We start from the raw sequence: 13,615 nt of genomic DNA on the forward strand, positions 1-13,615 counted from the left end.
ATATTTATATTTAAAATTAATGAAGAATTGAAGATTAACTTAAAAATGACAAATGTCAATAATTTATATAAGCAGTAAAACTTATGTTAGTACAAAAAATGAATTGTTTCGACAAGAAGGTGTTTCGACTGCAAGACACGAAAATGGACAAGTTGAAGTCGAAGAAAGAGGGTACAAACAACGTCGAAAGTCGAAAGGTTATCAACGCTTGCTACTCGACCTTCAAACTGAAGAGGAGAATATGGAAGCGAAATTTGAAGAGCAAGCTAAAGAGACGTGGGACTTGAATACCAAGGAAAACGTGGGTGTTAAATTTTAGGGATCAACATTTATCACTCAAGACAAGATCATAGCTAAGAAAAAGGAAGAAGTAAGATAGTGGACAACATATTCCAGAACAAGTTCATGGCCTATAAATAGTAAAAACTTATAAGAGTTTTGAGACTTCAATCAAGAACACTAGATCATCACATAAACTCATAGAATTCTCAGTCTTCACGACGCAATGGAAGTATATGGAGTGCAAGTGCATGTGAGTGTTAGAAGTCAAATTTCTAGTTTGTTTTGCTTTTGTTTATTTGACTCACTTTCATTTACTTTCTTTAAGTTTTTGTTATTATTTTGTTTTAATCAATATTTCACACTTTCATTTTCCTCTTTATTTAATTACTTATTCTTTTATAGTTTTTCATAATTCTCTCACTAGTAATGTCGATATAAAATTGCTTTGACATCGTAATCAAATAATTTTCGAGTTGAGCTCACCGTTTTTTAGAGGAATCGTATCTGTTCCCCGATACTTGAGATGTTGATACAAACTCGTTTCAACACTATTTGTTGAAGTCGACCAAAAAACGAATGAAACAACCTAAAAGTAATAAATGTCAATAATCTGTATAAATAATAAATTGAATAAGACTGATTCGATTTATTGTGTATAAATAGTAAATTGAATTAGCCTAATTTAATTTAGCGTGTTACACACTTCTCCGACAATAAATCAAAATAAGCTATGTCAATTTAATACTGAACGTGCTAAATCAAATCAAAATGATTCGATTTACATGTAATAGCATAAATCGAGTCAAATTAATTCGGTTTACATAAAGCTATTTAGAATAGGATGTGTAATCAAAATTAGTTTACAATATTTGTTTAATTTGCAACTCCAAACTATTTATTTATGTAAATTACCCAATTATCTAAAATAATAAACATAATAATATTAATATTCTNCACCCAAATATACTTTTTCCACTTTTACCATCTTAGAAAGCTCCATCAGATGGTGCCTTTGTTATTGAGTATTTCACTATTTCGGTATTTCCTCATGATCTGGTAAGACTTAAAAAGGGTAGATTGGTCTTTGAAGGCATAAATAAAGAAATGGTTTATCGGTTTATCCCACACGAAGCATTAAGAAAGGCAGAGGAGTTTCACAAAAGTTCAGGGAAAACCCCACGGGACGAATGAATAACTGGTGCGGTCCCACAGTGGGTCCCATGTTACATAAACTAAAAGGTGGAACCCACCATGCGAACGAAAAATGAAAAAGAAAAATGAAAAAGAAAAATGAAGACGGGTAGTTTTCTTAATATCTAGTGTTCAAGTTCAATGGCAATACCTTAACTCTGATAAATAAAACGACAATCTGCGGTCTCCCAAAAAAAAAAATTGAGAAATATAAAAAAACGAAAGGAAAGGGGAAGGGTGGGTCCCACCAAAAGAGGTTGCCTTTTATGCAATTTGGGTAAAATGCCAGCGAAGCATTGGACCGTGACAGTTTTTTGCTTTGACTGTACGCATCGGTTTGCTTATCCGGTCTTTGCTTTGACCGCTTTTGCCAATGCTAATCCTAATGCGAATGGGAATGGCACAGTCTTCAGTTTCAGTCCAACACACACACTCTCTCTCTCTCTCCACCTTTGCCTTCTCTCCGACCCAATTGGACACTGACACGTGACTCTGCCAAAACACTGTCCCCTTCTCAACCCTATGTCACTGTTTTTTATGGCTAACCTTGTACGCTTTGCATATTAAATATTCCTTAATTCTGCTTTCTTTTTTCATCACTATACTTACCACCCAGATTCATCATATTAAGCAGGATTCAGGAAGACCACATTTTGACCTCCACAACTTTTCCCTCCTGGTTCCCTTCTCTTTTTTTCTTTAAAAAAAATTAATATTTAATTCTCTATTATGTTATTAGTATCGTATTCGTTGTTAATTATGATGATAATATTAACTATTGTAATTTGTAAACGAGTCAATGAAAATTAGTATTCTGTCAATATATAATAGAAAGTAGTGTGTAAAAGATTGAAGACAATTTTTTTTAGGTGGAAATCAAATAATTAAGTACTAGTACATTAATATTGGGAAGTTAATTAATTTATGATTTAGAAAACAACGGTTACCCAGGTCACGTGGGAATGGGATAACATATTAATACTATTAACATATAAAGAATAGAAATACAGCCATAAAATTAATGCCTTTTTTTTCCCTCTCATTAGAGTGATATTCAAATGACAAAGATTTATAGTTTAATGAAGTTGTTTTCACCTAATTTATGTTCTGAAAATGTAGCCAAGAAACATATGTAAAGTAGGTGGAGAGTAATTAGATAATTAGAAATTGGTTGGGGTTGGGTGTTCCCTATAAGGTTTGGTCTGATGGGTAAAGCAGCTAGCAGTATTGATATTACGTAACAGATTGTATCCATTTTCTTAATGGAAATTGAATATGGAATTATGGATAGCACCGATGGAAATGCTATGTGTCCAGACTGGATGGATCTTTATAGGGAGGTTGGATTCAATTCTTTACTGTAGCTACGGGTTGGGACTTGGAAGGACAAACCATTTTTTAATATTAATTTATTAATAATTTTGATTCATCTTCGATCTAGAGGAGAGGAAAGCCTTGGTGGTGTGTGGAGTGCAATTTTAATTTTAAAAAATTGGGTGGTCATATAAATGGACCAAATCTACTATCGAGGGATTCATTCAACTTTGAGATACTGTGGGAGTCACATGATCGACCACAATAATAATTTTTAAATTGTAGCATGTCACATGATCCACTTAGCCACTCTCTCATAACTCCTATACTATACAAATATTTATAATAATAATAATCAATCTTCAGACTTTGGAGAGATTAACAATTACATTACAATACAATACTCACTCATACGAAGACCTTAGCTAATTGCTTTGTACCATGAATAATTTCTTTTACCCTGCTATGGTGCACCCCCAATAATGCACGTATTCGTAGTGTTTTTAATTCATTAATTATTAGTATAGTATGGTTAATTCCAACAGCATTCGGTGTCTTACTAATTTCATTTTGCTCAACTATTTTCAATTTTCCCTAACTGGTTTGTTATATTAACTGCGAGGGCTAATAGGAAAACGTCTTTCCTTTCAGATTTTTATTTTTATTTTATTCTATAAAAAAAAAGAATGGGAGAAAGAAGAATTTAGGTGTATGAGTTAGGCATGCCGACTGAACAAGTATTTGGCGTTTATCACAGTTCACAGACAGTCCAGTGTTCCGTCTACATCATTCATAATCATTAATCAACTAATCAAATGCTTAATAATATAAACTCTCTCTTATGAGATATCAAGAACCAAACTGCATGTAATTCCTGTTTATTTTGACAAGAAACTAATTACATAGCGTTCTAACTCATACTGCTCATTCTTATCTTTTTGTATGTAGTGCCTAACATTAAAAACTTTTTTTTTTGTTATTGGAGTGAAGATTTCTTTTGCCAGTTTCCTTTTTAACCCAGAAAATGAATCACATAACATGTTGGGCCCAATCCGAACAATCTGAAAATTCAATCGTGGACTCTCTTCAAAGCATTATAAACTTCATTTAAATTGGGCTAAGAGAAATAGAGATATTTAGCCCAATACAATACCAAGCAATAAACTATCATCCATCAGTCTATCACAAAAAATACCCAAAAAAAAGAGACCCAAAGAAAACACCAAAAAATAAAAGTAGCATCTAGCACATGGATTATGCTCCTTGCTAGTTTACTCAATAATAAACAAGGTTAGAGCAATTAAACATTAAGCGGCATATGGATAGACATAACACTGGTTTTTCTATCCTTGATCAGCTGCCGTCGACGGCCATTTCGAATCTTGTTCTAAAATATTTATATTCTAGTATTATATATTATATATGCGAGATTTATAGCGCATTTAAAGATTGTGGATTTAGTTTATGTCTTGTTTAAATTGTAATTTATGAGAAGTCCTTATAGGTATGCCTGCTATCACTTCCGCACAGTCCACCCTCCAACAAACTAAATCTGTTTCTGCTTTTGTCAACATATTATATGTAAAGAATGAACGTATATATAGTTTACTTTGTACATTTACACAATTTAGTGTGGGATAGAACCTAACTTGTGTGATAAAATGAGTACTTTTGTTCACTTATTTATGTCTACCTACCCCCATTTTAGCATTGGTAAAAGTGTAAATCCTTATTTCAAACCACAAATATATGTGCATTAATATACTAATTATCTAAATTAAGTTAAATATACTAACCGTTGTCCATTTATGAAAATGTATATATAAAATTAACTTCTAATTAGTTAATATAGTAACGAATTCTTTTTTTTTTCGTTAAAATTTTTTTACCTTATTTTTTTAAAATTTAGAATTTAGGATTTATGATCGTAATTTGATATTGAACAAAAAAAAATCAATTCTCTAGCTAAAGTAAACATGTAAGATTTAAAAGTCGTTATTTGGGAGGAAAATGGTGGTTCAGTGTACAAGAAGGTTAATGTTATTTAATTTGCATGCTCAAATAGACATTAATATTGAAAGTAAGATAGAGAAATTGAAATTTTACTGTGAAAATAAAAAAAGTAAATTAAGTATGTAAACAAGATTTAAATCGTAAAATCATCAGACTTAATATAAATTTTGTAAAATTAATTTACTCATTTAAAATTGTAATATTAAAAGATTTTAAGAATTAAATCGAGATTCTATTACGATTATGATTGAAAGGATCAAAGAAGAGAATGAATCTAGCAATATATAATAAATAAATAAAACTGTCCTGTACGTAGCAAGGTTTGTCCTCTTGCATATCCTAGCTAGGTTGGTTAGCTATAAGCATTGAACAACATATAAGAATGGGGTAGCTAAGATGTGTGTATTTAAAAAGGGGTCCGTGAATTGCGATAAGGTGCTCAAGCATCGAAGCTTAGGTTGCATTGTGGAAACATGACAAACAAGAGAGGAAGCAAGTTGAGAAGGTACATGGAGTCACTCATGAGGCTCTTGAGGAAGCCCAAGGACCTCTACGTTCAAGCCATCACTACCTGCTATGTCATCGACACCACCATGGGTTTCCCAACTCCCACTCTCCCCAGAACATCCTTCACCGCTAGATCATCAACCACCAATATCAAACTTCTCCCCGCTAGGACCAGCAGCCATGGAAATACTAGCCGGAAACCGCCTCGGATTGCAAGGATCGATGAGGACAAGCCGTGTGAGTTTGGATATGATGATGATGATGATGATATCAATGTCACGCATCTTATTTCTCCTCGGAGAAGAAGCTATGCGTATGCCGTCCAAGCAAGACCAAGAAAAGGGTTGTTTTAGAATTTTAGTCAACCCAAGGAAAATATGCTTTTTATTTTTTATTTTTGTCTTTTTCTTTCAATTTGTGAAATTCTTCAAGTTCGTGTTCTTTTTTCTCTTTTTTTCTGTGATGAAGGCTAGTCAGGACTTGTAAGCGACGTCTCTCAAATCAGATTTTCTAAATACGGAAATGTTATGCAAATGTGATTGAGCAATACTTGCATTATTCGTCCCGACATTATTTAGGCTGCGTTTGTTTACAGAAATAGTGTATTTTGTATTTATTTTGAGAGGAAAGACACGAAGACACTAACAACAGACATAACTTATTTTTTATTTTTTTTCATTATTTTTGTTAATTTTAATAATTATATTTTTTATTATTATATTTTTCGTCTCAAATTTTTTAAATAAAAAAATTTTATAATTTATTTTAACTTATCACAAAAAAAAATATAACAACATAAAATTTTATGTCTCTATTTTAGTGTTTTGTCTTGTCCTATTTTTAGAAATAAATGCAGCCTTATGTACTAGTACTGCTATTTAGGATTAATTCCAAAGCCAAATCAAGAACGGGAAATAAGAAAACTAACCAAGTGAAAAAATGGCGGGCATGGATCATACGAGAAGNNCAGTAGCTGATAATGATTATACCATTAACTTCAGTTTTTTTTAATCGAAAAAACTGAAATTCATTAATAAAATTACGCGCAGATTAAACTTATAAACCAAGCATTTAAAAATAGTAAAATACTATTCTATCTTAAATAGATATCTGAGATCAGATAATCTCCAGATTCTTAGAATTCTCTGTAATAACTAATGAGGTTATTGTGACCTTTTAAGAGCAGCAAGGCCAGATGAGATGGCCATACGCTAATGTCCCATCACAATTCAATTGCCAAACATATTGAGGGTGGCCTTCCCTTTGCATTATGATAGCCTTTAATGCTGGCCTATAAAAGCCTAACTGTAGCTCAAATTTCAATGCCACTATGCATTTCTTTCCTCTATGGGCATGTCGCAATTGGATATGTAAAAGGGGAAAAAATCTTGGAATATATGTTAGGGAATTACTATTTAGATTCTTGACAGTTAAAAGCAATTATTTTACTGACAATATATAACAAGATTGTAAAAATAAAATAAAATAAAAATCACATTGTTGTTGTAGTAGTTGTTAGTTGTAAGGTTACATTTAGACTTTTAGTTGTCTAAATAACAATATTATTTAGTATCCTAGTCTAACAACTTGTCTACTTAAATATAAATGGTTGGAACTGTTATCATATTAATATCCTCTTGAATGAAAAATTGCAAACGCCTTGTCCAAATAGATAAGAGAAATCATAAAATTATTATTAATGCAATTGTGCTACTTTTTAATTTTTACAAACGCACAACGAGAAACAAAGATATGAAAAATATTATGTTTTCTTTTGGACTTGCGAGAAAATGAATAAAATAAACAACACTGCTAGGGAGACAATAAAATCTAGTTGGCCCAGCCCAAAAAATCTAGTTGGCCAAAAAAAACCGTTACCTATTGGCTATTTGCTTTAATTGAATGATCTTACTGAGCTGGGTATGGTTTCAGTGAAAAGGACAAAAGGGACAAAAGGGTAAGCGTATGAAGCCGGAAGAGAGAAAGCGCAGGTTTAATGAAGCCATCGTTAACATTCTATATCCCTCCTCGCCGGAACCCGAACCCGAACCCGAACCCGAACCATCTCATCAACCGGTATTTACATCTCTATTCTTCTACTCTCTTCTTTCTTACGCTCAATTTGAGTGTTCAAGTGTTGTTGCCACAATGCAGATTCAACAAGATCTCAAACCCGTTTATGCTTTCACGCAACGCTCGCCTTCTCATGCTATTTCTGGTAACAAATTACTACTGAATAGTAACCTCCTTTGACACTCGCAACAAGTAGAAGGCGGGGAAATTGAAATTAATTAACATTTTGGGATCCCACTGAAAATCTAGGGAGTTCGGATGATTACGACAATGCTTCCACGAGCGGCGACGAAGAACACGATTCCGGGACGGTGAAGCTAACGAGGGCTCAACGGAAGAAGATTCGCAAGAAGAAGCTCAAGGAAGATGCAATTCGTCGAGGCAACTTAATTGGCCCCCTCTTGCCTCCTTATACACATCAAGTTACGCAGGATGCACCACCTGTTCGATCAAATGCTTCAACGGAATCTTCTCCACTCCACGAGCCTGGTAATTTTATTATTCATTTGTTGATGTAAGACTAATAAAATTAGTGGCTGCATTCATGTGTTTCTTCCGTGATGGCGCAACATGGTTTAGGTGATGGAGCGGCTCCCTCCACCTCGAATAGAACCAGGAAGCCAAGGATGGCCAAAAAGCTGCCCAAAGTTATGCCTCAAACTTCCAATTCTGCTCCTTTTGTTAAGGAGTCGAATGTGTAACTGTGTAAGTCTAAACACCAAAAAAAAAAAACAAGAAACACACTCGTGTTATCATTGATCTGAGTTTTTTTTTAGTATTTTAGGTGGGTCGTGGCTGATTGCGCTTTTGTTATTGATAGCTATTGACATTTGATCGGTTAAAATTTGGGTATTGCTTCCGTTGATACCGTTAATCTTTTAGCTGTGAATTGTGATTGCCGTCCAGTTAATTTGGTAATGTGGTAGTGGTTCTTTTGTTTTTTTTTTTTTGTATTTAACTAATAATAGTCATACTAGGCACTAGCGATTCATCAACACTTTTTATTGAGCAATGTTGACTTAGGATACATCAGATATGAACATCATAGAGCTTAACATCCTATTAAATCTGAACTTTCCAGCTAGGAGCTAGCTAGCAGAGTAAAGGAAAAGAAGTAAAACAAGCAAAGGGCAAATGGAATGGCCAATATATGTGTTGTAACTTGTAGGATTGTAGATTTGTAACTATGGGGATGTATCGATATGTCTCACTTTTGGAATTTGATAATCTATGACCCACAACTTAGGTGATAAATACTATCCATGAAAAAGCTCTGAACGTAGGCATGTGCTTCATATACCCATATTTATTGATGGGCCACGATCAGCTTTCTCCAAACTTGATGGGTCCTTTGCCTGCATGTCCATAATAAGACATTTTGAGATCTACAACAAATGCTTCCCAAACAAACAAGAAGCCAACCACGGCTAGTGAGTTGACAGCATACAGTACACTACTTCGATTAGTATCATTTTTCTTATTAAATAGTTTTCACAATATGCTTCATCATTAAATTTTGACTCCGTGAAACGTTTATGTTGCTTTCTTTTTTAAAATATCTTCTAACAGGTTAGCTGCCGATACGTACGAACTTCTAATTAGTTAATGCCATCTTTATTTTTCAATGAGGTGTTAGCTAATACTCTGCAAGAAATAATAAAAATGCTTGGTAGCTACATTCACGTTGATTCCAATCATTTAAAGATCATGGTGGTTGGGCTTCCATTTTTCTTTTTTGGATAACGGTGGTTGAGCGACAATAGAATACAACTCCTGCGCACCTTACCCTTGTACTGAGATAAATATTAAATAAGATATCATTTTACTAGATTGTCTGAAAGCAGATATATAACAGGGATGTCTTGTCTGCGTGCACAAACATTTCTCCTATACTTTTCACTATTGTTTTTTGCTAGTAACATAAGAGCAAGTAATTTATTGTTACGTCAAATAGCTTTATTTGAGTTATATTATATTGTTACTACTTACTACTAAAATTCAAAATTAAGTTGTCGTAAACCATTCGTTAACATTCATATAGTACAGATTGCAGAATACCCACGCATATGTATCTAAAATACTCCTAATAACAAACTTTAACATCTCTAGGTAAGGAAATTCTGTTAAGGAAATAATTAAATTTCCTATCATTTTGAAAAATTACATTTTAGAGAGGAAAAAAAAAATCTTGGATTATGTCATTTTATCAGATAAAGAAACACTAGTAACACCGAAATAACAACATTTAATGTTTTTAATTTAACATAGCGGGAAAAATGTTTGATTAAACTAATTTAAGCACTTTATATTTTTTTTTTTTGTGACTAAGCACTTTATATTATGTTTACATGAAAAACTATTTTACATAATTTCCTAATTTATGTTTATGTTTTGAATTTAATTTTATACACTTTCAATATACCGTAACTTTATACAAAAGATTAATCATATATTTCCACATAAAAAAATTATCTAAACTCATAAATTTGATTGGATAATTATGATTTTTTCAATCAAAATTAAATTTTATGTTTTAGGGTAAAATATGACATTTACATAACAAAAAGTAAATAGTGTAGCTTTTTTATTTTTTTCTTAATTGTTTAGTAAGGTGTGATTTCTCATCATTCAATATTTTTTTATATATTTTCTCTTATTCCAATTAAAGAGTATAAGATAAGAGATTATACTTTACCAAACAATTGAAAAAAAAATTTGAGAATATTTATTTTCTAAAAAATAGTTAATTGTTAGATCGGTGTGAAAGCACGGGGAGAGAGAGAATTTCTTAGATATTTTATGAACAAATCAGGTGGTTCAAATGTCATTTATTGTTTGAAATATCAAATTATCAATAATAAGAAGTTATTGTTTCGCTTTAAATAAAAGTTTAATAATTACTATAAAAAATATTCATAATCTAAAAAAATAATTCAAAACAAAAATAATAAATTTACCTTGCTAATATATCAAACAATAAATTATGTAAATCAAATAGGTTTAACTAGTATGTGTCTTGTAGTAAGAATTCTTGGGAGAAGCCTCATTTTCCCAGGTAGCAACTAGCAAGTCTGAAAAGCAATTCAGTCATTTTCAAAGCATGCGTAAAGACCATAGATTAAGTTTGGTTTGTCGAAAACAAGTCAAAAAGATAGATTTAGCAGGGAATAAGAGACACATCAGCCACCAACATTACGCTCCCCTAGGGATCCGGGAAGAACGTATTATCCCCCACTAATGCGCACCTGTTCGATGCCTCAAAACTAAAAATTAGAGACAGTGGGCCTAATAAACTAATACTAATACGAAAACCCCTTTTGTTGTTAATTACTCAGGTCATCGCAACACGACAGAAAAGATCCCTAATAACTAATAAGTGATAAGTACTCTCCTAGTATACTATTCGACTGCTGCTAATTGAAAAACCAATAACAACATAGAGAATATGTGTTGAGATTGGGCAACAATATTAAATTAATGATTAATGATTAATGATTAAAATTATACCTGAGTGGGGCAGGGGAGGTTCATGGTTGGGGATAATCAGAAGGAATGGGAGTAACTCCGTTATCTCCTAGATCGAGGTGCATGTAACCGTGAGGTCTGAGGACTTGATTGTCGGCGAAATTGAGCGCCCTGAGCATCCCGTTCCAGCAAGCATCGGCGGAGTACATGTGATTGTGGTCCCCACTACAAGGCTGACATCCCGTGAAGTGTGTGATAAACGGCCTCTTCAACCGCCCAACAACCTCATCGCCACCCCTAACAAACTTCTCTCTCAGCTCACCGTACCTCTCACTCACCTTCTCCGCGTGCTTCCTCCTCAACTCCCTCACCTTTCTCTCCACCTCATCATATTTCTTACTAACGTTCTCAAACGTCGTCACAATCTCCTCCCAATACCCTTCGAAGAAGTACTCGCTCTCCAAATAAATCTTGTCCGCCCACTTGTCCTTCTCTATGGCGATCAGGTAAGCCAGGCCCGTCTGATCGTCTGACTCTGGAAAGAACTTATCCTTGAACGTTGACCGTAACGTCTTCCCCCATTTCTCGTAATTCGGGGTCTGTGGGCCCATGCTGGCCCACACATCCATGAAGTCCAACGACCACTGGCAGTTGCGGATGAGGAAGACGCCGGCATTGAGGCCCGTCCAGCTACGCTTCTCGTGGATGAGGCGGGGCCAACCGTGAACCACGAGGTTGTGGTCCTTGTAACGCTCCAGGGGGAGCTTGAAGTCCATGTCGGTGAACAACGCGTCTGAGTCGACCCAGTAGATCCACTCGGCCTCCGGGTGGGCCAGCATGGCGGCCTTCACCACTGGGTACTTGGCCCAATAACCGAACATCTTAGGGTGGAGCAGCGCGTTGTTGTAGTATATGTCGTACCCGTGGAGCCTGCAGTAATCAACTTTGTTTTTGAAGAATCGGAGGAGAAGGTGATCACCGATGGGGTTCTTGCACGGTTTAGGCTGAGAACCCGTCACCAACATGATCCTCTCCTTTGCTCCCGCGGCGAACGATGGGTGATGCTTTAGCCATTCCTCGCGCTTCTTGTCCCAGTTGTGAACCTTCTTCTCCATGGTGTACCCCATTTCTGGATCGTCGTAGAAGGTTCTATCGGGAGGATCGAACCGGAGGTCAGGACCGGAGGAGGAGGTTTCGCAAGCGACGGCGGGTGCGGCGGTGAACTTTGTGGTGACGGAGCCTAAATTGGGGATGTTGCTGGGGATGGGCGTTGTGAAGGAGAAGAAAACCCCGACGATGAGGAGGGCGGAGAATGCTCCACCGAGGAAGAGGCAACCATCGGAGAGGAAGATGGAGGTTTTACTTCTATGAAAGTGAGTAGATGATTTTGCCATGGTGGGAACGGTGTGGTAAGAGGGTTCGGATGATACCATTGTTTGCGGTGAAAGTGAAGTGTTTTTGTGTTGGTTATTAGCATAGATCAGAGAGGAGTCAGGACCCCTCCAAAAATGGTTGAGATTCTTCTTCGTTTTATTTATATATGGCTAGGCTAGAGGAATAAGTGAAACGCTTCAATGGAGTCTTGAGAAGCTATCGTAAATGCGCAGTGTCGTTTATATCAAACACAGGGGTGCGCCATCAACGGCATGGCCCTATTGAACAATACCGTTCTTTGGGTCTTCTTATTCTATTAAAAATTTTGATTTCTTCTTTATTTGTGCTGCATTTAATTATTTGCCAATATTGATTCGCCAGATGGATTCTTTCTTTCTTTTCTCCTATTGACTTCTTAAATAATCCAGTTTAAATGTTTGGCACGCTATTATTATTATTCTAACTGTTTTTCGTATACACATACTGTACAAACTAACCTACTATTATAAGTGGAAGTGAGATTTGTTTCGATCTAGTGATGGAGACCATGGACGAGTAAAACAGAGGACTGCGTGCTATTGAGATTCCTGAATCATGAGGCCACTTTGGAGATTTTTATACAAGCCTTGCGAAGGAGCAATTTTTGCAATCGCGTACGCTACTTAATTTGTTTATCAACCCATAACTAACATTCTCTATTATATATTCCTATTTCTCCCTTGATTTGCATATTATCGTATATGGAATCGTAATCCTATTTTAATAGTAAGGGTGGAATTTTCGGAAGCTGACGTCCAAACAGAAGAATGCAATTTTTTATATATATATTTTTTAAATTAAATCATTTCATTGTTCTTAAAACAAATTCAAATTCAATTTTATAATTTTCAAACTCAACAAAAATAATTTCTGATTTATTTATGCTGGTGGTGAGGTACGCCCGCCATTCGAATTTTTTGTGAGGAGGTGGGAGTACCGGAGTAGTACTTAAATTAGCAAGAATTTTAGGTAGATTTTTATGAGGAGGTGAGAGTAGTACTTGAATTAGCAATAATTTTAGGTAAATTTTTAGTAGATTGAAACATGAATATATCTAAGGATATCAAGATATTTATAGTAGATTTGATAACTACTTTTTTAAATAGTTCCATCTTGTTGATGGATAACGGTTCCTTTATTTTAGGAGTTTATTAGAATTTATCTTTTAATAGAGATAGAGATAATAAGAGAGATTAGACAATTACTTATTTAGATAAGTAAAACTAGACCCTTCTTAACTATCCGACCTATTAGGAGTGGTGGCAGAGTTTGAAAAAAAATTTTAGATGAGCCAAAAATCTAAAAATTATATAATAGGAAATAATGCATGAAACTATACGAGAAGCTAAATATAATT

At 34.6% G+C, this 13,615-nt stretch overlaps 2 protein-coding genes across 4 annotated transcripts; one reads left to right on the forward strand and one right to left on the reverse strand.

Annotated features, from left to right (window-relative positions):
- LOC107642690 lies at positions 7,102–8,639 on the forward strand. Of its 2 annotated transcripts, XM_016346124.2 has the most exons (5): positions 7,121–7,383; positions 7,462–7,525; positions 7,630–7,869; positions 7,960–8,085; positions 8,462–8,639. In XM_016346124.2, the coding sequence occupies exons 1-4, from the start codon at positions 7,273–7,275 to the stop codon at positions 8,079–8,081; spliced, it is 537 nt and encodes a 178-aa protein (XP_016201610.1). In that variant the 5' UTR covers positions 7,121–7,272; the 3' UTR covers positions 8,082–8,085; positions 8,462–8,639. The 2 variants fall into 2 exon arrangements, with proteins under 2 accessions (XP_020978582.1, XP_016201610.1); XM_021122923.1 differs by lacking the exon at positions 8,462–8,639 and having other exon boundaries at positions 7,102–7,383; positions 7,443–7,525; positions 7,960–8,261.
- Positions 8,365–12,635, reverse strand: LOC107642689 (galactomannan galactosyltransferase 1). Of its 2 annotated transcripts, none has more exons than XM_016346121.2 (2): positions 10,888–12,629; positions 8,365–8,735 (listed from the first exon to the last, which is right to left on the reverse strand). In XM_016346121.2, the coding sequence occupies exon 1, from the start codon at positions 12,276–12,278 to the stop codon at positions 10,908–10,910; it is 1,371 nt and encodes a 456-aa protein (XP_016201607.1). In that variant the 5' UTR covers positions 12,279–12,629; the 3' UTR covers positions 8,365–8,735; positions 10,888–10,907. The 2 variants fall into 2 exon arrangements, with proteins under 2 accessions (XP_016201607.1, XP_016201608.1); XM_016346122.2 differs by lacking the exon at positions 8,365–8,735 and adding an exon at positions 10,196–10,451 and having other exon boundaries at positions 10,888–12,635.

Source organism: Arachis ipaensis, chromosome B05 (assembly GCF_000816755.2).
Source record: "Arachis ipaensis cultivar K30076 chromosome B05, Araip1.1, whole genome shotgun sequence".
Lineage (NCBI taxonomy): Eukaryota > Viridiplantae > Streptophyta > Magnoliopsida > Fabales > Fabaceae > Arachis > Arachis ipaensis.

Bases quoted from the DNA above. Each gene is read 5' to 3' on its own strand.
- LOC107642689 (XM_016346121.2), bottom strand. From the start codon at position 12,278: ATGGTATCATCCGAACCCTCTTACCACACCGTTCCCACCATGGCAAAA.
- LOC107642690 (XM_016346124.2), top strand. From the start codon at position 7,273: ATGAAGCCGGAAGAGAGAAAGCGCAGGTTTAATGAAGCCATCGTTAAC. The intron at 7,384-7,461 runs GTATTTACATCT...GCCACAATGCAG, and splicing joins CCGAACCATCTCATCAACCG to ATTCAACAAGATCTCAAACC. The intron at 7,526-7,629 runs GTAACAAATTAC...CTGAAAATCTAG, and splicing joins GCCTTCTCATGCTATTTCTG to GGAGTTCGGATGATTACGAC.